Consider the following 27,783-nt stretch of genomic DNA (forward strand, 5'->3'; position numbering starts at 1 on the left):
GTACAGGGGAAAGAGGGGGTGCAGGGGAAAGAGGGGGTGCAGGGGAAGAGGGATGCAGGGGAAAGAGGGGGTGCAGGGTAAGTGCAGGGCCAATGAAAGCTCCATGCTGGGCCTGCTGGAGCTGAGGCAGCCTCAGGACTCTCCTATAAAAGTGGGGACAAAAACATGGGTGTGGTTAAAACCAGGCAGGAAGTGTGCAGGGAGTGAGAAAAGTCGGCTGAGGAGAGAACTGTAGGAAAGACCAACATTCAAGACAGGAAAAAAACACCAAGCGTGTAAGGTTGTAGAGAAGAATGCAAAGGAGACTGGAGAGAAATACTGAAACACAGTGAAGTAGGGGTTGTGTTATGGCAGCAAAGGGAAAGGAGAATTTTTAAGGAAGAAGTGATTGGTCCTCTACAATGCCAAACAGAGGACAAGATAAGAAGAGCAGATTTTCAACGGATATGGTTTTTCATATCATCAGTAGTTTCAGTACAGTGGTAAGCACCAACAGCAGTGCCCAAAATTCTATACAGGGGAAGGAAAGAGAAGACCAGATGAGGGGACAGGTGATAGCTAAAAGGGATGCAGGAAGAAAGATGTGGTTTTAAGGATGGGAAATGCTCGACATTGTGTATAGGGTGTAGGAACACATATTAAGGAAAGAGAAAGGATTTCTAGGGAAGAATATCAGCTCAGTGAGGGCAGGGACCTCATAAGTCTGCTTCAACGTTTGCATCCCGCTGCCTAGCCAAGAGCCTGGTGCACCAGAGGACACCAATTCGTTCTGCTGAATGCACGGAGTCAGCAGCCAGGAGGAGGAGCACGGGGAACCCACAGTTGTGTGGGAAGGAGGACCAGGGCACTCATAGCAGACAGCCTCTATATGGAGTGAACTGGAGTGGGAGGTTATGTGAGCAGATTCCAAAATGCTCACAGAAGAGATGGCCATAGATGGTAGCAAAACAGTGACAACGAGTGATAGAGCCCACTGGTATGGGATTCACTATGATGGGGATTTATGAACAACAGTGGAAGCCAGACACCAAAGGGATGCCAGCACCATTTCCTTCCCCTTTGGGGGGTAGAACATGGGAGAAGAGAGCTAGCCCTTCAGGACTGAAGGGTCGTGGCAGATGGTCCAGTTAGAGAAAGAAAACATACAGAGGATTCTGTGAAGAAGCTGGAGTTACAGGAAGACTGTTTCTACACTAGACAAAGAGGAAAGGATCTGGAGAAATGAGTAAAACAACAGCAGCCACACAACTCTCTCTTCTGTTTCCTCAAGTATTAAGTAAGTGTCTGTAATGCCAATCTGCAGGACACGGGTATACACACGTATTTTATGGGTATGGTATGGGGACAGTAAGGGGATGGGAATGCGATTAGACAGAATTGTATACATATCCTTTTTTTTTTTTTTAAAGATTTATTTGAGAGAGAGCAAGCACGAGCGGGAGGGGCAGAGGGAGAGAGAGAGAGAATCTCAAGCAGACTCTGCACTGAGTGCAGAACCCAACACTGGGCTCGATCGTGTGACCCTGAGATCACGACCTGAGCCGAAACCAAGAGTCGGACACTTAACTGGCTGCGCCACCCAGGCGCCCCTCGAATTGTATACATATTCTTGAAGATGCTGAGGCTCAGGAAGATGAAGTAACTTGTCAAGGGCACACAGCTGGTATTTGGAAGCACCAGGATTGGAACACAGGAGTGGAGTGGAGAGCCCAGGCTCTTTCCAGTATGACAGGTGTTTCTCACAATAGGGCGATGAGCTTGGAGAAGAAGTTCAGGCTAGAAAGGGATGGGAAAACCAGAGAAGAGTGGTGACACAATGGGCCTACATTCTGAGCTCCAACCAAAAATGAAGGGCTTGGCTAAGAACTGTCATAACACAGACTTCCCACCTTGGCTGCCTCTTATCCCTAGCACATGATCTTATCTCCAGAGAACTGAAGTCATTTCATTCTTTGATTCTGTCATCTCTTTTCTCATTGAGAGTCTTAGCATGACTTGAGAAGGAACTCTAGATTCCGCAAAGGTGAGTAAGAATATCTTCAAGATTCTCTGTCAGCTGACAACAGCTACTCCTAAGTAGAACTATTCCACCTATGCTGAAGGATGGTCTGGCGGCCAAGCTTTCTTAACAATGACCCTGCCACCACTCAACTACGCTGACTGGCCAGTAACCTGTGAATGGATGAGCTGGGGCCAGTCTTTTCTTGAGATGCAGAAGAATCTGGCTGGTAGCAGAGAATGGAGTGGAAATGCAGGGAGAGGTGGAGACAGCCTGAAGAAGACTGTGTGGCCCAAGAGAGATGGAAAGGTTACCAGCCCCGTGATGTCCCAATTCCCAAGAGCTTCCATGTGTCTTTATAATTAGCCCCCACTTGGAGTTAGCTCTAATGAGTTTCAGTGTTCTTTTCACTCTACTGACTGCCTGTGTTCTCAGGTAAATCAGACCCCATATCCTGCCTTCGACATCCATCTCCTCTAGCTGCTTGACATCCATCTCCTCCTAGGCTGCTCCTCAAGGTGTAGGCAGGTCTCTTAAACACACTGCAGCAGACACACAGCTCACCCTTTTCCCCCATGACTCAGACTTCCTCTATTTATTCCCACTCTTGGTTGGGGTCACTCATTTCACCAGTTCACTCATGGGACTATAAGCTAAGTTCCCTTATGAGGGATAACACACTGTCCATAATCAGGTTCTTAGCTGCTTCAGTCTTGTTTCTTATTGCCCTGCCTTATTCTTTGCCTCCCAACAAGAACCTAGTTGTTTGTATCCTGCTCACCTCTCCCCTGACCCTCACCAGAGAGCGTTTCCTATGTGTTCCACATGTAGACCACTCCTCCATCTCCCTACACCACCTCCTCCTGGCTCCTTGTCTGGCTAATTCCCATTTATCTTTCAAGTTTCAGATCAGAATCACCAAGTCCAGGAAGCTACATCTCACTGCCTACCACTCCCTTCCTCGCTGGATTAGGTACCCTGTCTTCCTGGCATCCAGAACAGTATAATTTTCTGAGCTTTCTGCACACGAAGACAGGATCATTCATCTTGGAACCCTCAGAGTCCAGAACAGCACGTGGTATGTGATATTCCATAAATACATGAGATGAATGACTGAAGAGGGATGAGTGGTGATGTTGCTTTGGATTCTCCCTCTGCTATACTGTGCTGGGCACACTTGGCAGTTTCCCGAGGCACACCGATTTCTGACACGACAGGAAGAACAGGCTGCCCCAGCCCAGCAAGCTTGCACCAACCCTGCCTGTCCCTCCTGAGGACAGAGGCATTCAAAGATGACCTCAACTCCCTATCACAGATGACAGCAGGGTGGGCTGTGGTCTTTGCACCAGAGACGTGCCTCGGGCTGTGTCTATAACATCCGTGCATCACGGCCACTCACACTGGAGAATAATGAGACGCACTGGCAAATGTGTCCAATTTAACTGGCATTTTTATGTTAACAGTCACAACTCATGGATATTGCTGGGAATTAGAAGGATAGGACTGAAATATTGAAGATGGAGAGGCACTTGGAATATTAAAGAAACAGAACAGATGGGAGGTGGATAAATTACGTAGTTGCCAGAATATGAGCCCTTAGGTGAAAACACTTGGCAAACACAGGGATGGAACATGCTGGAAAGACTGCGGTGTAGGTGGAAGGTCAGCAGAAACAGAGGATGGACCCTCACAGAGCACCTGGCCAGGTGGAGGCACCAGCTCACACAGAGACATTTGCTAGATCTCTGCTCATTTGGCTAAAAGACTAAGTCTTGACAAGACACTGACCTGGTTGACCAGTCGGCCTCCCATAGAGAAGAGAAACTGAGGAGGTGGACTCAGTTCTGACTCGTTTAGGGAAGTGGCAGACAGAACACTACTTCCCCTGTGTGAAAACCACAGGGAGAAGGCCAGGCAAGAACAGGTCTGTGTCCACAGGCTTGAGAGAGAGAATTTCAAAAATGTTCCCCAAAATGTATACACGATTCTAGGGCACATAACTCTGGAATCCAAAGCATATTAAAATCGAAATCTCAACTCCATAATCACAAATAAGCATGATGATAACACTTTCAAAGGTTGCAAACCAAGCCAGTGTGACTGATCCTAAAGAACAAAATTGAAAAGTGAACCTATCACCAGAATGGAACCAGGTAAAATAAAATCCAATGGAGCTAAGGGTTGACACAAAACTGAACAAAAAAGAACCTTTTCAAAAATGTATGCATGGAGGATAAAGAAGATTCAGAAAGGAAACAAATGGCCAAGAGAAAAACATTCAATCTGATTCTCTTGTTAAAAAGAATGGTTTGAAATGGAAACGGAGATTAAAATGAGGGAAAATAAAACTCTAAGATAAGTAAGAACAGGCCGGGTTTGGGGAGAGCAATCAGATGGCCTGACTCTTGACAAAGTACCACTGTGTAGGAAGTGAGGAAGAAAACCAGCATTTAAGCCCTGCATTAATACTATGAGATGCACATCATTTATTCCCGTTTTGTAGATGCAAAAGCTGAAGGCCAAAAATTGTACATAATTTGCCCAGGAGGATCTTCTTCTACTGGACAATATTTGGATCTGTAAGACACAAGGAGTCCACCCTACAGCAAGCAAGGTGAAGTAGCTAAGAGTGAGCTGGGGTGGGCAGCGTACACAGATGGAAGGAAGGAGCTTGAGTCCCTGTACGCTGCGAAGTAAGCCACGGAGTTAAACCAGGAGCCTCCCTCTTTGTGACTTTTTATCACAAGAGATAACTCTTAAAAACTGGGGTGTCAGTTGCTGCCAAAAATGCCAGAACGAATTCTTGCAGAGAACATTTTCATGACTGACAGACAAGTCTCCCCCCCTTCATTACTTGCCCCTTTCTTTCTTCTGATACTGTATTTTTTCATTTTGCTAAATTGTCTCAGCTACTAAAAATATTTTTCAGTTCATTCTCTAGGATTTTTTTAGATATGTAATGATATATTGTTTACAATTAGAAATAGTTTTATTTCTCCTTCCTAATGGTAAAATGTTATCTTTCATGTTAATACTTTAGCCAGAAGTTCTAGAACAATGTTAAATATTGATGATAGTAAATATTCTAATTTTTTAATGGGGATACTTTAACTGTTGCACTAAAGATGATGTTGGCAGCAGGCCCAGAGTATAAATTTACTTCATCCTTACTGAACATCAAAAGGCACAGCTGGTCATATTGGGGGTATATTACTGAGGACTTGATCCTTGCCTTCCAGGACCCGCAAGGAACATACACTCTAAGTCTTTATTATATTAAGAAAAAGCCTTACAATACCAGTTACATTACTAGTTTACAGTACACTAATGGCTTTGAAAGGGTTGTGATAAGGGATTTATACTGAATTTTATCAAATTTTATCAACAGCTTTTTCAGCATCTACTGAGATACTCATTTTTTGTTTTGTTTTGCCTTTTTTATTGTGGTGAAATATACATAACCTAAAATTTGCCACCTCGACCATTTTTAAGTTTACAATACAGTGGTATTAAATATACTCACACTGTTGTGCAATCATCACCACGATAGGTCCCCATAACTCTTTTCATCTTGTAAAAGTGAAACTCTATATCCATTAAACAATAACTCCCCATCATCCCCTTCCCTAGCCCTGGGCAACCACCAGTGTACTTTCTGTCTTTATGCTTCTGACTACTCTAAGTGCCTCATATAAGTGGAATCATACAATATTTGTCTTTTTGTGGCTGACTTATTTCACTTAGGATAGTATCTTCAAAGTTCACCCATGTTGTAGTACATCATAACTCCTTCCTTTCTAAATTAATATCCCATTGTGTATGTGTGTACATGCCACATTTTGTTTATCCATTCATCTGTCAGTGGACACTTGCGTTACTTCTATGTATCAGTAATTGTGAATAACGCTGCTATGAACTTGGGTACACAAATTTATCTTCGAAACTGCTTTCAATTCTTCCGGGTATATACCCAAGAAGTGAAATTGCTGGATCATGTATGATGGTAATTATATTTTTAACTTTCAGGAATTGACATCCTGTTCCCATAGTGGCTGTACTATTTCACATTCCCACCAACAGTGCAAAAGGGTTCCAACTTCTCCACGTTCTTTCCAACACTTGTTTTCTGCTTTTTGACTACCTATCTTAGTGGGTATGAGGTGGTTATCTTGTAGCCTTGATTTGCATTTCCCTAATGATTAGTGATCTTGAGCATATATTCATGTGCTTGTTGGCCATTTGTGTATCTTCTTTGGAGAAATGTCTATTAAAGTCCATTGCCTATTTTTGAATAGGGTTATTTGATTTTTTTTTTTTGGCTGTTTTATGAGTTCTCTATATATTCTAGATATTAATTGCTTATTAAATATGATTTGCAAATGTTTTCTCCTATTGGGGGTATAGCCTTTTTACTCTATTGATAGTGTCTTTTGATACATAAAATATTGAAATTTTCATGAAGTCCAACTTGCGTTTTTTTTTTCTTTTATTACTCAGACCCTTGGTGTCATATCCAAGAAATCGCCAAATCCATTGTTGTGATACTTTTGCCTTTGTTTTCTTCTTCTTCTTCTTTTGTTAAAGATTTTATTTATTCATTTGAGAGAGAGGGACAGAGAGAACACACAAGCAGGGGGAGAGGCAGAGGGAGAGGAAGAAGCAGGCTCCCCACTGAGCCAGCTGGGAGCCCGATGTGGGGCTTGATCCCAGGACTCGGAGACCACGACCTGAGCTGAAGGCAGACGCCCAACCATCTGAGCCACCCAGGCTCCCCTGTCCTTGTTTTCTTCTAAGAGTTTTATTGTTTTAGGTCCTATATTTAGGTCCTTGATCCATTTATTTTTATTTAAAAATAAACTTATTTTTTAAGATTTTTTTTTTTTTAAGTAGGCTCCACACCTAGCATGGTGCCCAACATGGGGCTTGAACTCATGATCCTGAGATCAAGACCTAAGCTGAGATCAAAAGTTGGATGTCTAACTGACTGAGCCACCCAGGCACCCTTTAGAGATTTTATTTTCAAGTAATCTCTACATCCAATGTGGGGCTTGACCTTACAAGCCCGAGATCAAGAGTCGCATGCCCTACCAACTGAGCCAGCCAGGCACCCCAAGTCCTTGATCCATTTTAAGTTAATTTTTGTACACAGTGTTAGGTAAGGGTCCAACTCCATTCTTTTGCATAGGGATTTCCAGTTTTCCCAGCGTAATTTGTTGACCAGACCATCCTTTGCCCATTGAATGGCCTTTGGCACTCCTGCTGAAAGTAATTTGATCAAATATGCATGGATTTATTATGGGGCTCTCTATTCTTTTCCATTGGTTTGCTTATCTGTCTTTATGCCAATACCACATTGTTTTGATTAAGGTAGCTATTTAGTAAGTTCTGAAATCAGGAAGTGTGACTCCTCCAATTTTCGTCTACTTTTTCAAGACTGTTGGCTAATCAACGTCCTTTGAGATTCCATATGAATTTTAGGATGGGTTTTTCTATTTCTGTAAAAAACATCATTGGGACTTTGATAGGGTTTGCCTAGACTCTGTAGAATGCTTTGGATAGTACTGACATTTTAACAATATTAAGTCTTCCAATCCATGGACATGAGATCAGTTTCCATTTATGTCCTTTAAAATTTCTTGCAGCAATGTTTATAGTTTCCACTGTAAAAGTCTTTCACCTCCTTGGTTAAATCACTAGTTATTTTATGTTGTACTGCTACTGTTAAGTGGAATCGTTTTTTAATTTCCTTGTCAGATTGTTCACTGCTCATGTATAGAAATTTAACTGATTTTTCTGTTGATTGTTTCCTGATACTTTGCTGAATTCATTTACTGTATCTTTTTTTGGTCAAATATTTAGAATTTTCTACATATAAGATCATATCATCTGTAGTTTCCTTCCTTCCTTTCTTCTTTTTCCTCTCCTCTCCTTCCCTTTCCTTTCTCCGCCCCTCCCCCCCCAATCTCTCTCTCTTTCTTTCATCTTTGTCTGGTTTTGGCATCAGGGTAATGCTGGCCCTGTAAAATATATTTGGAAATTTCCCTACCTCTCCCATTTTTTGGAATAGTTGAAAAATAGGTATTAACTCTTCTTTAAATGTTCGGTAGAATTCACCTATGAATCCATCTGGTCCTCAACTTTTGTTTGTTGGGAGTTTTTTGATTACCAACTCAAATTCATTACTAGTAATTGGTCTGTTCAGATTTTGTATTTCTTCATGATTTAGTTTTGAAAAATTATACGTTTCTAGGAATTTATTCATTTCTTCCAGGTTGTCCAATTTGTTGGCATGATTTTTGTAGTATTCCCTTATAATCTTTCATATTTCTATAATGTCAGGTTTTACTTCTCTTTTGTTTCTGATTTTATTTATTTGGGTCCTTTCTCTTTTTTTCTTGATAAATATGGCTAAGGGCTTACCAATTTTATATTTTCAAAGAACCAGCTCTTGGTTTCATTGATTTTTTTCTATTGTTTTGATGACGTAGTTACCTCCTATTCCTAGTTTGCTGAGTGTGTTTGTGTTTTATTATAAAAGGGTGCTGAATTTCATCAAATGCTTTTTCTGCATCATCTGAGATTATTATGTGTTTTTTTTTCCTTCATTCTGTTGATGTGGTTTATTACACTGATTTTTATTTGTTGAACAGTCTTTGTATTCAGGAATAAATCCCATTTGGTCACTGTGTATAATCCTTTAAAAATACTCCTGAATTCTGTTTGCTAGTATTTTGTTGAGGAGTTTTTCATCAATGTTCACCGAGGACAATGGTCACCTATAATTGTCTTGTAGTGTCTTTGTCTGACTTTGGTGTAGGGTTATTAATGTTGGCCTCATAGAATGCGTTAGGAAGAGTTGCTTCCTCTCCAATTTTTGGGAAAGCATGAGAAATGAAATCACCAGGTTCAGGGCTTTATTTTGTTGGAAATTTTCTTTTTCTTTTTTTTTAAGATTTTATTTATTTCTTTGACAGAGAGAGAGAGATCACAAGTAGGCAGAGTGGCAGGCAGAGGGAGAAACAGGCTCCCTGCTGAGCAGGGAGCCCAATGCGGTACTCGATCCCAGAGCCCTGGGATCATGACCTGAGCTGAAGGCAGATGCTTAACCAACTGAGCCACCCAGGTATCCCTACAATAATACTTTCTTTAAAACATTTATTTATTTGAGAGAGAGAAAGAGAGAGTGCCTGTGTGCGAGCAGGAGGGGCAGAGGAAGAGGGGGAGAGAGAGAATCCTTAAGCAGACTCCCCACTGAGCACGGGAGCCCAACATGGGGCTGGACCTCAGGACCCTGAGATCATGACCTAAGCCGAGGTTGGATGCTTAACCGACTGAGCCACCCAGGTGCCCCTATAATAATACTTTTTATATTGCCAAGGCATCTACCTTTACTGAGATGTTTATTTCTCCATATGGCTTCGAGTTACTGTCTAGTGTCCTTCATCTCATCCTGCCAGACTCCCTTGAGCATTTCCAGCAGGGCAAGTCTACTGGTTGCAAAGTCCTTCAGCTTTTGTTTATCTGGGAATGTCTTAGTTTCTTCCTCACTTTTGAAGGAAAGTTTTGCCTAGAGTATTCTTGGTTGACAGATTTTTTTATTTTAGCACTCTGAATATGTCAGCCCACTTGGTTGACAGATTTTTTTATTTTAGCACTCTGAATATGTCAGCCCTCCATAGTTTCTGATGAGAAATCTGCTTATGTTCTCACTGAGGGATGATCCCTGTGGTTTTCAAGATTCTCTCTTGGTCTCTGGCTTTTGGGAAAGATTGACTATAATGTGTCTTGGTGTGGCTCTTTGCATTCCTCTTACTTGGAGTTTGTTGAGCTTCTTGGATGTTTATATTCATGTCTTTCATCAAATTTTGGAAGTTTTCAACCACTATTTCTTCAAATATTCTCTGTGCCTTCTGTCTTTCTGACACTTCCATGATGCAAATGTTGGTCTGCTTGATGCTGCCCTACAAGCCCCTTAGGCTCTATTCACTTTTCTTCAATCTTTTTTGTGTTCCTCAGACTTGATCAATTCTATTGTCTTGTCTTCAGTTTGCTGATTCTCTCTTCTGCTTGTTCAGATCTGCCTTTGAATCCATGTGGTGAATTTTTCATTTCACTTATTGTACCTATTAGTTCCAGAATTTCTTGTTGGCATCTTTTTAGGTTATCTCTTTAATATTTCCACTTGTTAATACATCGCTTTCTTTACCTTCTCCACATATACCTGTAGTTCTCTGAGTATCTTTAAAACAAATGTTTTAAAGATTTGTTTAGCAGATGTGGCATTAGGTCTTTTTCATGAACAGTCTGTTGATTTAATTTTTTCTTTGAATGGGCCATACTTTCTTATTTCTTTGTATGATTTGTGATTTTTTTTGCTGAACACTGGACATTTGAATCTAATAATGTGGTAACTCTGAAAATCACATCCTCTTCTTTCCCCAGAGTCTGCTGTCTTTGTTACTATTTTTATTTTTTAAAATTAATTGTTGTAGGCTGTCTCTGTGCTGAGAATCAGCCTGAGATATAAACTTAACAGTCTTCTCCCTGGGATGTGCAGTCACGTTCTAATTTTTTGTATATGCAGTTGTTTTTGAACATCTTAGCCTTTAATGTCTGGCTCTAAAAGGAGAAAAAGTGAAAAATGGAGGGACAGGGAGAAGGGCACTGGCCATTTAAATTCCCTGGAGGTCACTTCAGCTGGAGGAGGAAGGGCTTGGAACAGTGTGGGGAGGTGCCTCTTAAACCAGTACTAGCAAATAGCTATCAGAGTGCAGAGCCCCCATGTCTGGAGGGCAGGGTCCTTTTGCCCACCCTGCTCCTGCATGCCATGCACAAGCTCCTCAAGGAGTATGTGCTCAGCTGCCTATCAAGTGGCCTGAATTGAGGATGGGTAGCTGCTAGAGTGCTAAGAGTTGAAATTGACCAAATTAACTGCAATTTAACCTCCTAGTCTTCCCCGAAAGTTACAAGCTTTCAACAGACTGAAAAATTCCAAGATAACAGTTAAAATCCATGTATAACTTTTGATTCTCTCACAACTTAACTAGTAATAGCCAACTGTGGACTGGAAACCTTATATGTATTACATATATATATATATATAGCATTCTTACAATAAAGTAAGCTAGAGAAAATGTTATTAAGAATATTGTAAAGAAGAAAAAACACACTTACAGAACCGTATGGTATTAATTGAAAAAAAAAAAAAAACAACCCACACATAAATGGACCTGCACAGTTCAAACCTGTATTGTTCAAGGGTCTACCTGTGTAGTTACATCAGACAGTTTCTGCAATTTTTGTCTAGGTGAGGAGAGAAATTCCTGGTGCTTCCTAGTCCAACTTCTTCCCGGAATTCTCTGCCAATCATGCTTTTTGATCTAACTTACAATGTTAACAGCTTGCCTAATATTAGACTATCCTTGCTCTCTTAGGAAGATCAATGCTTGGTTATGGTGGTTTACTTCTTTGACACATTGTTTAATTCAGCTTTCTAGGACTTTTGTATTTATGCTCATTAAACACATTTCAGTATAAGTTAATTCTGTTGTTTCCAAGTTATACCTTCATAAAGCAAATTATGTAGATTTCTATATTTTTTTCCATAATTTTCTATACATTGTAGTAATACATACACTGTTAAAATGCACAGGTTCTTAAAAGTTTTAAAGATACCTTATGAATTTACAGCCATTTTAGAAGTTAATTCTTTGAAAAGTTCTTCAAACTCTTGCTAGGTCCACTGAAATTTTCAAGGTTCTGATGCATCTTTGGTAATGTACACTTTCCTATCTTACCAAGGCTTTCCATTTCATGAATACTTCCTTATAATCTTTAATCTTCTCTGTTTTAATTTATGATTTTATTTTTTCCCTGTTCTACGGATTAGATACATCAAGGGTAGGACTTGCAATGACATTTACTTTTATTGCTTTTGTACTGAGTACTAACTTATAAATTTGCAATCTATTCTTCTGCTTTGTGCAATTAATTTATATTTTTATTATTTGCTTCTTACTGCTTTCTGTGAGTTTATTAGTTTCTGAACCTCTTTTAAGGAGAGGTCAGTTCATTTGCTTCCATATTTTAAACTTTTAGCAAAGAATAAGGCTATGAATGTACCTCTAGAAGTCAACTTACATACACTGCATATATTTTTGTATTAACATTCATACTGATTCCTATATTCACGTGTGTATTCAACAAATATTGAATCCTTACCATGTGTCAGCACTGCTCCAGGCATTTAGGACACAGCAATGACAAAAACAAAATCTCAGTCTTTATGATGCTTGCAGCGAAGAGAGACAATAAGCAAGGTAATAATAAAAAATACAGTACATTGATATTAAGTGTTAAAAATGAAAATAAAGCAGGGATGTTGGAAAAAAGCAAAGAAGGGAGGAGGAAAGGGAATGCAATTTTCCACTGTGTAACCAGGGAGGGTCTCATGAGAAGGTGAAAGACCTAAAAGAAATGAAGAAATCCACCCTGAGTGTATGGGGGAAGGTAATGGAGAAGCATGCCGTGTGTATATGGCAGGGAGGGTTTAGATGGAGAAAGAGCCTTTCAGGCAAAAGGAATCACAATGCAAAAGACACCAACATAGCAGCCTGGAAGGTCTGAGGAAGAGCAAGAGGCCAGTGTGCAGTGGGAGTGGAATGAGCTGGGAAGACAGCAGCAGGAGAGGCAAGTGGGAACAGAAGAGCAGTAGGAGGGGGAGAGACAGGGAGGGGCCTTGTTGGCCACCGTAAAGACTTCTGACTGTGAGCAGGGTGTGTGGTCTCTAGAGAGCTGTGAGCCTTCCACTTAGGAAGTGCTGACCTCTCTTTGACAGCGTCTGCTTTGTAGGAAATGGACCAAAGCAGGGGAAGTGGGAAGCAAGAAGACTAGTCAGGAGGATCCGGTGAGAATCTGAATAAAAGGTGGCAGATGGGAGAAAATGTCAAGATGGCTTTGGGCCCAAGCAGCTGGAAGCACAGAGCTGCCATTCGCTGAGATGGGAAGACTGGGTGGGCAGGCTTGGGGTGAGGAGCGGTAAATACCAGGCCCTCACTCCTACCCTTCATTTGCTCAACAAATGATTTAGGGAGTATTCTTTTATTTCCAAGTGGGAGCAGGTTATTTATTTGCTCATTTGCAGATTTCTTAAAACTCCAAGTTTAGAACCACTACTAGTAGCAGTTACTGGCACTTACGGAGCGTTGCCTCAGGCCTGGAGCTGAGCGCCGTCTGTGGATCATCTCAGATGCAGTCACCCCTAGCAAGTCTCTTATGAGCTCAGCCTCACAGCTGAGGAGCTTGAAGCTTAGGGAAACCGAGTCACATTCCCAAGATGTGCTAGAGGGGCATGAAGTTAGAAATGAAACCGCGATCACCCTAGCCCAGACCCTGAGGTATATGATTTCTGCTTTTGTAAACTTATTTAGATTTTCTTGGTAGTGTACAACTCGAAAAATTCTTTTAAATGCGCCAGTAACTTTTATACTTTGATCAGATTCATAGTAATGCATGGGCACTCCTCCAGTTCACACCATTCTTTCCCCTCATTTCTAAGTTTTCGTGTTATACACCTGAATTTATTCAATACATAACTCAAGTTACATCGTCACAATACAAAATTATTTTTATCAGCGTTAAAAAGACTTCTTTTTTATATGTGTATATATTCAGAAAATCACGGGTTATTTCTTGAAGGATAAACAAAAGACTGGGAATACTGGTAAGCTGAAAAGAAAAAGAAAACCAAGGAAGAAATGACTTTGTATACTTCCTCTTGCATTTATTACCCATTACAAAAAAAAGGGGCCTTTTTCTACTGCTTCTTTGGGAGGAGGAGGAGGGGAGGGAGTTAAAAGGATTATCTGTATTAGTAGGTACCTAATACCTTCATGCTGACCTGCCAGGGTTTATAGAGATTATATATGGAGTTGAAATACAGCTGAGACACACATAAACACTGGGGCCCCAATGTCTCACGAGAAAAGGCAGCCGCAAGTTTTGTGAGCAAGGTAAGTAGGAAATAAAACCCTTCCACCAAAAGTTTTCATTTTTTCTTTCCTGGCTGTATAAATCCGAAGTTGAGCGAATAAAAGTTTTGCTCACTACTGACAATTTTTTACAACAGAAGCCAAAATAATTGTTCTAAGAATACAGCGGTATTCCAAGGAGCAAATCCTAGAGCACAAGGCAGAAAAAGAGCAATAGTGATCACATCCCAACAGAGATAAGGACTAAATTCTACTCTAGTCCTGCGGATCTCAAAGGTTCTCACACAGGCTTTAATGCTTAGCTCGTATGAGATCAGTTACTACCCCCAATGCCCACCCCTCCCTTTTTCTTGTTGTTGTTTCTTATCAAACATCTAGGCTCCTCTGTGTGGGTACTATTCTATATCACCTGGGGATCTTGTTAAAATGCAGATGTTGATAGAGCATCTCCGTGGTGGCACGAGAGTCTGCACTTCTAACAAGCTCCCAGGGATGCACTTATGTCTCCGGCTCAAACTTTGAGTAGCAAGAACTAGACACTTTAGAAGTGTCTATTGATCTTCATAACATTATTCCCCCTCTTAGAAGAGAAATCTGAGTCCTAAAGAGATTAGGTCCCTCGGTTCACTGGAACTCTTCTGTAAGTCCTGTCAACTCTAGGCCCAGATGGACCCCACACCTGTTCTGTTGCCACCAACCTCCCTGCCACCACCCTGGCCCAGACCACCACTGCCTCCTCCTGAGATGGCGACAGACAGTCTGGTTCCTCTTCTTCCATCTGTGATTCTCACGGAAAGTTCTCCCATGTAGCTATCAAATCACCCTTGATCATTCTCCGCTAAACACCCCCTAATGCACTCCTATTACTTTTCTGTTACATTCGTCAGCTGTCTCTCTCTAAAGCAGTATGTAATTGGATTTTTAACACAACTTGATGATATTTTAACACATTTAGAGCCACTGGAATATATATTGTAGGTAGTCTTCCACTTTCATATTCTGCTTTTATGTCTCCTCAATGTTTCTCATCTAGTCTGTTTTCTTGCCTTAAAAAATGTTTACTACTATCTTTGATGCTGACTTAGAATGCAGACATGTTACTTTTTTTGGGGGGGAGAGGCAGTGGGAGAGGGAGAGAATCATAAGCAGGCTCCACTCCCAGGGCAGAGTCCAACATGGGGCTTGACCTCACGACCCTGAGATCACGACCTGAGCCAAAATCAAGAGTCAGACGCTTAATCGACTGAGCCACCCAGGTGCCCCAACATGTTACTACTTTTAATTCCAAGAGTAGGTACTATAAAGATGCATAATAAGGTGTCAAACTCAATACTGGGGTTCCTTTTGTGGAAAACTAGCATTACCAACTTCCTTCTACCCCTTTGCCAGTCTTTAACTGAACCTGGGGACAAACATGTTCTTTCCCCTTTCCACCCCATCATGTGCTTCTCCAGTTTGTAGAAGCCTCATGAACAAAAAAGTGCTGGGCAGAAGTGCCCAAAGATGGCAAAGGCAATGTTGGAGCTGGCTTTCTTTTACTGAGGCTTCTGGTGACAGACGGGAGGCCAATTTGAGGGTGTGGAGCAGAACCCGATGACCAGTAGGATACTGTGACTTTCTATGATTTTTCTCTCTTGTTTGCCTATGATAACTCAAAGGGAACTAATAAAATACCCCTGGTTGGCTATATACCCACTGCTAAGCTTGCTTTGTTTTCAGCAATAATAATTACCTTCATGGGTGTCAAATGAGTAGCCAGCCTAGCTTCCTACCGGACAGCTTTTCCTCCACAGAGATGCAAGGGTTAAAATATTTTTTCCTTCAAATCTTTATCTAAATTCTATTTAGTTAACATATAGTGTAATATTGGTTTCAGGAGATTTTAGTGATTCATCACTTACATATAACACTCAGTGCTCATCATAACCAGTGCCCCCCTTAAAGCCCATCACCCATCTAGCCCATCCCCCCACCCACCTCCCTCCGTCAACCCTCAGTTTGTTCTCTGCCATTAAGAGTCTCTTATGGTTTGCTTCTCTCTCTCTCTTTTTTCTTTGCATGTATTCATTTGTTTTGTTTCTTAAATTCCACATATGAGTGAAATCATATGGTATCCATCTTTCTCTGACCTATTTCGCTTAGCATAATACACTGTAGCTTCATTCGCTTAGCATAATACACTGTAGCTTCATTCACATTGCATATGGCAAGACTGTATTCTTCTGATGGCTGAGTAATATTCCACTATGTATATATACCACATCTTCTTCATCCATTCATCAGTCGATGGACATCTGGGCTCTTTCCGTAGTTTGGCTATTGTTGATAATACTGCTATAAACATCAGGGTACACGTGCCCCTTCGAGTCTGTATTTTTGTATCCTTTGGGTAAATACCTAGTAGTGCAAATGTTGGGTCATGGGGTAGTTCTATTTTTAACTTTTCGAGGAACCTCCATACTGTTTTCCAGAGTGGCTGCATGAGTTTGCATTCCCACCAACAGTGTAAGAGAATTCCCCTTTCTCCGCATCCTCGCCAACACCTGTTGTTTCCTGACTTGTTAATCTTAGCCATTCTGACAGGTGTGAGGTGGTATCTCATTGTGGTTTTGATTTGTATTTCATAAGGGTTAAAATATTAATACACAACAAAGAGCAAGCAGAAAAACATTTTAAAGTATCTTCCCAAGACATTAAAAGTCTTCTAAAAAAAAGATGAAATGTATCAGAGGACACTGAAAGTTTATAAAAGGTCAACTGAAAAGGTAAAAGGCAGATCAGGTGGAAAATGCATGTTGTGTATTATTTTTGCTGAAGTGCCACATGCAACCCGAATATGTAAGATGAGAGAATAAAAATTTCAAACTTCATAATTTTTAACTTCAGGATCTACAGCTTCCACATTTTTCTGTTAGATTAGAGGTCAGGAGTTACTACTGCTGTCATTCTGCTTCGCTGTCCTTCTTGAGGAGCCCAGAGGCAGGGGCCATCAGTTTAATCTCCACTGTATGCACTTGGCTAAGCTCGGCACTTGGCACACAGTGCATGAGCTTCAAACACATTGACAGGTGACAGAAGGAGACTGCGTGTGTACAAGACATCATTTGGGGACCTCTCTGCAACAAGGAGCCCTCTGTCTAGTCTGGCCCAAGTCTGCCCTTACTTCAGCTCTGAAAGGACGAATCACAGCCATTTTGAATACATTTAGGGAGAAAAGTTCATGACGACAGGCTTGGGAGGCAGTCTGTACAGATGAAGCAGCAGACCTGAAAGGTAATCTAAGGGTCTTAAATGCAAATGAAGTGAGTGGGAACAGTCTATCCGACTGGCTTTGCACTTAGGAACCACGTAAGGAGCACACTTCAGACACGTGTCATCTTCCCTCAAGTACGAGTGGTTTTTAAGAATGTGCACTGCGCAGAAAAGGGTGGATCAAACTCTGTCTCTGCTCTGTCACTGGCAGAGCAGAGAATAATAAGCAGAAGACTTACATGTGCTAGAAGTTTCTGTCCCCGATGATCAAAGATTATAGATGGGAACACTGCTGTCATTAAAGTAACAATATGAACTGCCTACCAACAGGGCAGGCTATAAAAAATGCCTTTCCTTTTGCATTGCACTCTGTGTGAAGTGTGTCATCTATCTGTAGTAGCTAAGGATATTAAATGTTTTTATGGGGGAAAAAAAACCCTCACATTTTCAAATGGCAGGAAAAAAATTAAACTCCCATTTTTATATGGTAGAACATTCTAGATGTATGTACTTTATATGAACTGAGTGATGCAAATCATACAAAATAGCAATTGAGTTGTCATAGAAAAGGAAAGATTGGAATCAAAGTCAGAAAGAATTATCAGAGTAAGAATGACAGAGTAAGACACAGAAGCAGAAAATCAGAAAGACAGACACATGGAACTTTCTGGAAAAAATATTTCTGGTTAGCAAGGAGGAACTCCATGCTGTGAGGCCGTAATCTCAAAACCACACCTCCTCCCTCGCCCTAATTATTTAAAAAATAATAAAATTATTTTTTTAAATCAGTGTTAGTCACATTAATCAGTATTAAAGGAAACCATTTTAAAAGAAAACAAACCACATTAACACCACAGATGTCATAATTGCTTATTCTCTCGCATCTCTCTCTGTGCGTTTGTGTGACTACACAGTCAGAATCCACACTCTAAGTAACACACCACCGACCGCCCTCCTCCCTAAACACAGCTTTATTCTTGTCTTGCCAGAGTTACGTGGCCTTGATCTTCACTATTAACTCTGGTGACCACATAATATCCCATAAAGAAGAGAGGCCATAATTGAATCTTCTTCTTGGTGGTCCCCTTAGCCCCCCCTTCCCTACATTCATCTCGTGCACACCAAGTTCACTTGAGACCACCACTCAGGGTTTCCTGAAATCCAGCCCCTGCTATCCTCCAGACCCACAGCCCTGCTTTAGCCAAGGTTTTTACGTTTTTTTTCCCATTGCTCTAAAAGTTCTTTTCTTCTTCCAGTTTTATGGAGGTGTAACTGACACAGAGCATTGTATAAGTTTAAGATATAAACATAATGATTTGATACATATATGTTTATATTGCAAAATGATCACTACAATAAGTTACTTAACATCCACCACCTTGCATGGTTGCATCTTTTTTTCTTTGTGATGAGAACTTTTAAGATCTACCCTCTTAGCAGCTTCCAAATAGCAATAAAGTATTGACTATAGTCACCATGCTGTGCATTACATCCCCAGACTGTATTTACCTTATTACTGGCAGTTTGTACATTTTAACCCTCTTCCCCAACCCCCTCTTTCTACAAGTTCTTAAAGGGCAGCAGTGAGGATATCTTGGTCCTACCTCTCCTCCTGTATGAACACAGTGGAGGCTGCCAGTTAGCTCATGTTTTCTGAATGAAGGAAGGAAGTCCATCTTTCCTCTCTACCCAGGAGGACGTATCCATGGGCCCTGCCAGTTAGCATGATGTGGGAAGATTTTGGGGGGGCCTACAGCATTTAGGGAGCTCTGACTTTCTCCAGTTACATTTTGGCTACCTCCGTATATAAAGACGAACTAAAATGAGGAGTGCTTTTCTTAATCTGATTCCATTTTGCAGATAAAGTGCCTACCTAGACTCAGAAAGGACAGGGGCCCACTGTGATCTCAGAGACCTTAGGCCTCCTAACACCCTGTCCAGGTGCCTCTTTTTGTTCCCCAAACCACAGCTTCTCCAACACCCCTCAGCTAGCTCAAGGCCCAAATGAGCTAATGGGAGGCCTTGGGCCTCAGCCTTTGTTTCTTTTGGGAGCCCTACCTTTGAACTTCAATTGCATACCTAGTTTGTCAGTCTCTTCCCCCGGGTCTTGCTCCAACCTGTATCAGCCCCCTAAAACCACGATGCTGCCACAGTCCTCCCTGTGCCCCAGTTAGGAGCCATCTCTACAATGTGTAGATCTGCTTTTCTTCACTCAGCCACACTGGACTGGGATGCTGGTCCCAGGTGGAACACCGCTGTGTGCCCCTTTGCAAACCAGGATACGAGCCGCTACCCTCCCCCTGTCCTCCTGTGCACGAGTATGGGTTCTCTAAGACCTTCTGCTTTTTCTTCTTCACGAATAAGCAAAGCTCACCAGAATCCACTTCCCCTCCCCCAGGCCAACAGAAGAGAAATGGAGCCACCCCAGCAAATCCACAAACACGTGTGTTTTCCTGAGCACTGAGCAGTCTATTCCTGGGCGTAATATTTATCCTGTGAACCTACCACGTAATGTTAGTTCACTGAGTTTCTCTTCCTACGCTGCCGAGACCCGCATGGCCTTCTCCCACTGCACATCCCCAGAGGCACAGTGCCCTGAGCATTACAGGATCTCAACAAAGTGCTGCAGAGGGGATGAAGCCCACCGACAGCATGAGATGGGTGTCTCCACCGGAATCACTAAAAAGCCAACAGGCCCCCCCTTTTTTTTTATGACTAGTTCTAAAGAATCAAATCAAAGGACTTACATTGCTTCCAAGCTCAGCGCTGTGACCAAATGACACAGACCTTGATCTTGTAGTGCAATTACGGAAACTGCCCAACCCCCACGGAACACGAGCAAACCCTCTTCTCGTTCGATGCTCTGCTATATTTTGGGATTGGCGACTGCATACTGCTACAACATATGTAAGAAAGATGGTGATGACTCACTGCAGACAGGTAGGAGCACCCAAATCAGTGTCTCTCGACAGGTGGTGAATGACGCAGCTCCAGTGTGGATGCATCATGGGAGGTCTTGGAGGAAAATGAATGGCCCCCACTTCTCTGAATGCCTCCACCCACAAGGTAGCATGGGGTCAAACCACACTCCCCGAGACGCTTAAGAGCCTGTGCTTCATCCCCAACAGCTGCTCCCCGGCGTTTCTGGTCTTTCTCCGCTGTCTACAAAGGGACAATTTTGTACTGGGGACCCTCCTACATTTATGCCACCTTCAGTAGTGTCCTGTGGGGGGGGGAGGGTTGTGGTCACAGGACAGACAACAGCTGCTTGGAGCTCTGCAGCTCCAGAGACCTGGGGGGCGTGTTAAAGGCTGGTGGGAAAGGAAGACCACAGGGGCCTCTCTGCCCACCTCCTGGCCCCTCACTGCTCCCCCGCTCACCTCCACTTAGACATTCATTCCCATCTACCCATACTGCAGAGAGCCTCCCACATACATGGCTTCCCCGCATCCTGACCTTTTCTGCCACAGGTCTCACTGTGGTTGGTGACTAGATAGTCATTTGTGCAATCACACAGGCTCTCACACACAGTTGTGCAAACCACGCAATGCAAAGCGGGTGGGTGAGGGCTGGAACCCAGGCTCGCTGTGGTGTCCCATGTCCCTGCGGCACAGCAGCTGTGCAGTATACATGGGCTGAGTGAGCACTTCAAGCCGGCCAGGGCTCCAGGCTCTGAGGGCGGCCACAGTAAACCCTGACCCCAGGCTGACCAGTGCATCAGCTGCCCTGGTGCCTGAGATGTAAATCCTACTGAAGCAGGGCTCAGTGCGGGGACCAAAGTATACACAAGGGATTAAAACTCACCACAATCAGTGCTGTTAAAGCACTTGGCAAAGCACCCAGGAGAGAAAGGCAGTGAAGGGCCTGGGACAATTCCACTAAGGGGGCATTTTCCAGGCAGACAGAGGGCATGTGCAGGATCTCACGAGACGGCAGGGCTTGAGAGAGCTGGTGGCTCACACAGGGCACTGAGCAGAAAGCCATGGGGGGAGGGAGGAGGTTGTAAAGGCTTCTGAGTCCTTGGCTAAGGAGTGTGGACTTGCAGGGAGCAAAGTGAGCCAGCAGAGAACCTTAAAGCCAAAGAATAACATGACCTACGTGCTTTTTATTTTTTTTATAAAGAACTTTCTGGTGGCACTGTGGTAGGCAAAGAGCTAGAAGATATCAGTGACTGGGAAACTTTCAGCAGCCATTGCTCAGGGGTAAGGGTCTGAAATAAGACCTGGTAGGATCTGATACCTATTTACTGGGTGTGGTTGGTAACGGGACTGAGGACCACAGGCAGGGTGCACCGAGATGCAGAAAAGAGGCAGGATGAGGAAAGATGGCACGTGGGGGACACAGAGCGTTCTCATTTGGAAATACTGAGACCACACAGACATTCAAGGGGAATTACGTGGCAGGCAGCTGGGAGCTCCACCTGCTCACCGCATTCACCCTGATAGGAAAGGGACAGCAGACCTGACACTTGGCCAGCACCGTGGACAAAGGACATGTGGCATCTTGCATCTGTGGCCACGTGGGACATGGACTGCTTTTCCCTGCACTACAGATTGACATAGTGATAACAGAAAGAAGAAGAGGAAATTTGTAAGTGTTTGGCCCATTTCTCTGATTTACTGTTTTGTTCTTGGAAAAGAAAAAAAAATCAAAGGACTGACTCAAATTAATCCAGATGAAATCTAATTTTGCGCCCTCCCCAATTTTAACTGAAAATCTGCACCTCACCCTATGCTAGAGAGTACATTTGAAGCTATTCAGATATTTCCAATTACGAAAGAATAAAATCCATGTACATGTGAAAAGTCATACTATCCTGATTGAAAGTTTAAGTACAGCAACCTCTAAACTGTTACGGAAAATCCATACTCAGATCTTTTAGTAACATTTAGAAAAATAATAAAGATTATTCTTTTAAAAAAACTGGGGAGTATCTGGTGTAAAAGAACTAATCAACAAATGTCCATCTCCACTCCCTTTGCATCTTGAGAACAGCACGTCCTCCATGCGAACAGGAGAGACAAAACTTTTTACACTAAATTCCCCTAATTCTTTTTTTTTTTAAAAAAAAACCACTTTTTTGAGTTATCCCTGACATACAAAAAGCTGAACGTATTTAATGTATACAATGTGGTGAGTTTAGAGATAAATATATATTGTGAAGTCATCACCACAATATATGCCATAAATCTATTCATTACCTCCAAATTTATTATGATGATGATAAGAACACTTAATGTAAGATCTACCCTCTTCACAAAATTTTAAGTTAACAGTGCTGTTAACTATAAACCCTACACTGTATAGCACATCTCTAGGATGTAAAAACCATGGCAGGAACTGCTCCTAGAATTCTGTCTACTTGTGGTGTGCAATCAATAGAGAAAACCCCTGCCCTCCGCTCCCCAGGGGCAACTGTGACAGACAGCAGGAGAGCAGGGTGCACGGGAGTGATGGCCTCAGCACACAGCGGCCGAAGGACAGGAACTCGAATGAGCAATGCCTAGCCACCCCTCTATCCCTTCCTCCGCAGGAGGTTCCCTCAAAGGGAAGGAAAACATCTCACATATAACGTCAAAAATAGGGAACCAGCCTGTGTCCCAAGGGAAGCTTGAATTCATCCACCAGAGTCCCTGAGGGTTTTTAGATAGTTAAAGCAATTTTGTAAGAATTAAGAAACCACTACTTTTTTCTGACTCTGTGGCATCACTTTGGGTAATGTTCCCTAACTAGGCCAAATGTAACTTGTACAGAAATGTCTCTAGCCGCACTGTTTATAAGTATTCAGAATACTAGTAAATTGCATACATACTTGTTGAATGAATGAATAAAAAACAAAACAAATGATCAGCAATGACAGAATATCTGAGCAAATCACCATTTAAAGTGGCATAATTAATATTTAGTCCAGATGCATTATAAATAACAGGGACACTATTGTTTGTACATAGAAATTTATACATGGAATGATTTTTAAGGAAAAAGAGCAAACGATATGCATATATGAACTGCATAAATATGCATAAAAGGCACACCACTATTTAGGGAAGAATACAAGGTCACAGAAATACAATCCAATAGATGCTGCACTTTTCATCAGCACAAATGCAGGGTAAGGTTGATCTTAAATGAATAAACATGGCCTGAATTTTTTTCTTCTAGCACACGTGGTAGCAAGGACCTTTTCAAATGCTTGCAGGGGACACAAACACTGCAGAGAGGAGAGACAAGGACAGAGGGGCGGGCTGACCTGGCGCGGGGTTCGGGGGCTGCCTGGTGTAGGACACGTTGAACGCAGGCTCCTCGATCAGCGGCGGGGGGTACATGCGCCTCCGGATAAAGAAGCCGGCTCCGCAGCAGAAGAGCACGCCCATCATCAGGAGGAACCTGAGCAAGAGCACAGTGGTGAGGTGGTGCTCAGGGCAGACAGTGGCTGGGCCCGGGCTCAAAGGCCCTAGGACTCGGGGGTCCGCGCACAGGGACTCGCGATGCAGGGTCACAGGGGCTCAGCACCCGGCTTCTCAGGCTGGCCTTCCCCTGACATTTCTGCCAGGACATTCTTGGGTGGATGACACCTGGGAGACTTCTGGGACGCCCCTGAACAGGACTCACTCACACTGAGAAGCTAAGTGAGCTTTCTGTCTCAAAACGCTCCAAATGGTTAGCTGCCTTCAAAGGGTTGGTGCAATCCCTTCCTGTCCATGGCCCTGACCTCAACTCAAAAATTTTAGTCAAAACGGGACATGCCTTTTCAATCTCGTCTGGACGCAAGCCGCGGCTGATCCAGCTTTGCCTCACGGTCCATGTCCCCCACTTCCCATTCTTCACTGGGAAAGCAACAAGGATAAGCACTTTTATCCTTCCTAGCAGTTTTCTCTCCATTATTACATGAATATTGACAAGGAAATTTTAAATGGTGGCCTTCTTAGAGCACACCACCTTAATTATAGAAAACCTACAGGACTAGAGGAAATACAGTCAATAAAAAAGCTGCCGATGTGAAATCTCTAAGTATGGCTGCCATTCTCCTACCGTGACCTTAAAGTCTAACAAACAGCAGAGCTGACTGCTTTAATGACAGGATCTTTGTCCAACTCATCTAAGACTTCTCAGAGACTGTCATGTTGCTGGCATTTAATAAATGACAGACAAATGGATAAACGGCTTCTTCCCACCTCACATTTGCGCTGTACTTTGTCTTTCTAGAAACTAGGGAAGTCATTCTGAGAAGAGCCAAGCTGTCTGTCCTGCACACACATAGCTGGGAAACTCTGACATTACTATGGGACTCATGGAATCTTCCAGAACCTCACCCAATATACCCACACTATGTGGGCAGCTTACTGCCTTGTGAAAGATGAACATGGAGCAGAGACGCTGCATCATGCTTAAAGGCATCTGACCACACATAAATGAAATTTAGGAAAAAAGCAGACAATAAAGATTTTAAGAATATTAATATGATGCTAAGTGTAAGTCCATCAGTCAGTCAGTCAGTATTTACTGGACAACCTTGGAACATGGAGTAGGAAGAAAGATCAGAGGCACAAGACAGGAAATGATTCAGGAAAGGGCTGAAATTGTGGCTTTCTGACCTGTCTTCTAATTCATTATTCATTCAACAATTTTTAAGCAGCTGCTCTGCTCCCAGCACCATGTTGTGCATTATAGAGAGTAAGGTGAGTCCCTCCCCACCAGTTAAACCTGAGTTCTGGTAGAGGAGGGAAACAGCAAAACATAAAGTTACAAAATCAGTGATTTACAACTCTGGTAAGTGCTATGAAAGAAAAACGAAGGTGCAATCATAGGGGTGTGTGTGTGTGTGTGTGTGTGTGTGTGTATGTTACATACGTAAAATTGACCGTCTCCACCATTTTTAAGCATACAAGTCAGTGCAACAAGAGGTTTTAAACAAGGGTATGTGTTATAGTGAGGCAATCGGAAAAACTTCTTTCCCTTCAACATCCGAGCTGAGTTCTGAAGGATGGAAAGAACGAGGCAAGCTGGAGAGGAGGAAAGGCACGTTCTGGGGGGAAAGAAGAGCAACTGCGCCCCAGCAGGGAGCTGGGTGAGCAAGAGGCCCCAGGGGATGGCTGTGGGCTGCCGTCTTGGGGAGCTAAGAAATCCCTACTGCGCAGGGGCCTGGCATCTCAGCTCTGGGATGCTGGAATCACAAAGGGAACTGTTTCAGCTCTTAAAACTAATTTCCCTCGGGGGGACTCAATTATAATCTTACATTCAACAGTGGGTCCAACTGTAAGTATCTGAGCAGGAATATAAAGCACAGGGAGGCTGACTGTATATAAGGGTTTACCTTTTCAAATAACACTACCACTTACTCCCAAGAGACTCACCCCCAGGCTCCCTGGATTGGAAAATGCAGAAGCCATCTGAGATATGGGTCTGTTCCAGGAGATAAGCTGAAATGTGGATTACACTATCAAATGGAATTCTTCTTCTCCTAGCCAAGTAAGAACGATATTGCACCTCAGACTAGACTGATGGCAAGTAAGTACAAGGCAGGGACAGAACAAAGTCACACGGCAGGAGACCAACGGCCAGCCTCGGGATCAATCATCATCAGATTCATTCCTCACTGAAATATGGGTCTGAAAGAACTTATTTTAAGAGAGAAACTGGTAAGGGACAGGGAAATGAGCTTATAGGAACAAGGAAAGAGAGAAGCAGGACCTCAGGGAAAAGGAGTGGTAGAGTAAGAAAAGCAGTTCTTTGAAGTACTAGAGACTGATTGCTGAGCAGGTTTGGGGAGCTTGCCAGTGATTAAGAGAGGAAGTTTCTGCCTTTTCTATCATCAAAAGTAAGCTGGTTTGTTCAATTCAATTCGTTTTTTCCAATCTCTTTCTGCCCTCCCCCCAGCACGTGGTTCTCTCCCTGAACTACTACGCAGACCCAGGTGCATCCAGATCTCCTGAGTGGGAGCCCCCAGGAGCAGGGCTCATGCACGGTGCTAACCCTGCCAGGTTTTACTCCTTTCTAGTGTGCTTCCCAGCTCTAACAAGGGTGCTACTGGTCTAGTTTTTCTAATCCCAGTGATTTCATTCAGACTGTGCTGGTTAAAGATTACTCAAGATTTTAGAACTGGCAGGGACTTTTGAAAGCATTTTCCTCCAAAACCTTTGTTCTATGGTGAGGAGACAGACTTCCTCAAAAACAAGGTGGGACCCAGGTTGGAGGGCAGCCCTTCCTTCCCTCCACGGCCAGCTCCGTATTTGCATCCCCTGTCCCTCTCCCCCAAACACCTGCCCCCCACATGAATTTCCTGCCACTCTCTCATCACATTGGCTCTTCTTATGTCTCTGTCCCATCAATGTGCTGGTCCCTTTGCACAGAACACCCTCTCTGAGACGCAGTCAGAAGCTTTGCAAGCTTTCCCCAACTTCTCTGGCATCAGAGGCTCCATTTTGTGTTTCCAGAACACTGGTTTAAAACTCTCCACACACTGGGGCGCCTGGGTGGCTCAGTCAGTTAAGCATTTGCCTTCAGCTCAGGTCGTGATCTTGGTCCTAGGACAGAGCCCCGCATCGGGCTCCCTGCTTAGCAGGGAGTCTGCTTCTCCCTCTCCCTCTGCTCCTCCCCTCTGCTCATGCTTTCTTTCTCAAATAAATAAATAAAAAATCTTTAAAAGGAAATAAAACTTTCCACATACAATTACCTACCTAGACATCTGTCTCTTTTAGGAGCCTGACTACTGTAACTGCCTCTCCATGGGGCCCTGGTGCATTCCAGACACTTAAGGTTTACCAAGAGAAGGAATGCATTGAGCAGAAAGAACCCAGGCATCCTTTGACTTCAGCTGGGGCACCTCAGAATTATACCTCAAGGTGTTCTCTGGCTATATCCCCACTTTAGAACCTGTTGTCAGAATATCAACACTAAGAGCTTGGCCACATCTTCTGGCATCTGGCACCCCTCATTTGATGGCAACCTGGCATAACTTCCTAACTATTTCAGGATTCTTGCCCCAGACGGTCCTGTCTCCTTCTACTACACAACGCCCCATGGAGGAAAATGCTGAGGGCAAGTATGCATGAAGCTAGGCAAAGCTCTGAAAGGGCACCCCCCCGCCCCGGTCCTCCTGTCCCCTGCTTTGGTACTAGTCCACTCCACCTTAAAGTGCACCCAGAGATGTTTACATTTAGAAAATCTTAGGCTAAAAAAAATTTACCTTCTATTACAGAGTTTTAGGCACCAACATGGCACTTGGTTCAGTAGGGCTTGCCAGAAGCAGTGACATCAAGACAGGGGATGTCCAAGCCAGCTCTGAGGGAGGCCAGGCCAGGGCCAGATGTGACAGGTGAGCTGAGCCCCCAAATGCCCGATGCCCCATCAAGGAGGTAGGGACAGTGATAGGAAAGCAACCTCTCCTATCCAAGATAACGTGACATGTGGAATCCCCATGTACTGGTGTTTTCCCTGATCAAATGCTCTTTTGGTTTCAGGCAAACCCTCTCCCGCCCATGCCCTGCCAACCCTGAGATCTGAAGCAGTATCTCTCATCTACAGAGTCAAGTACGTTTTCAG

General features: G+C 43.1%; 1 protein-coding gene across 2 annotated transcripts in view; it reads right to left on the bottom strand.

Moving 5' to 3' along the window:
• The window catches only part of VOPP1 (VOPP1 WW domain binding protein), a 107,537-nt gene that overhangs the window by 3,470 nt on the left and 76,284 nt on the right, over positions 1 to 27,783 (bottom strand). For both annotated transcript variants that reach the window (XM_032430457.1, XM_032430456.1), the window contains one exon: positions 23,492 to 23,628. In XM_032430457.1, the coding sequence (XP_032286348.1) occupies positions 23,492 to 23,628 (137 nt within the window). The remainder of the gene's footprint in view (positions 1 to 23,491; positions 23,629 to 27,783) is intronic.

Source organism: Phoca vitulina, unplaced genomic scaffold (genome assembly GCF_004348235.1).
Source record: "Phoca vitulina isolate PV1807 unplaced genomic scaffold, GSC_HSeal_1.0 scaffold44, whole genome shotgun sequence".
NCBI lineage: Eukaryota > Metazoa > Chordata > Mammalia > Carnivora > Phocidae > Phoca > Phoca vitulina.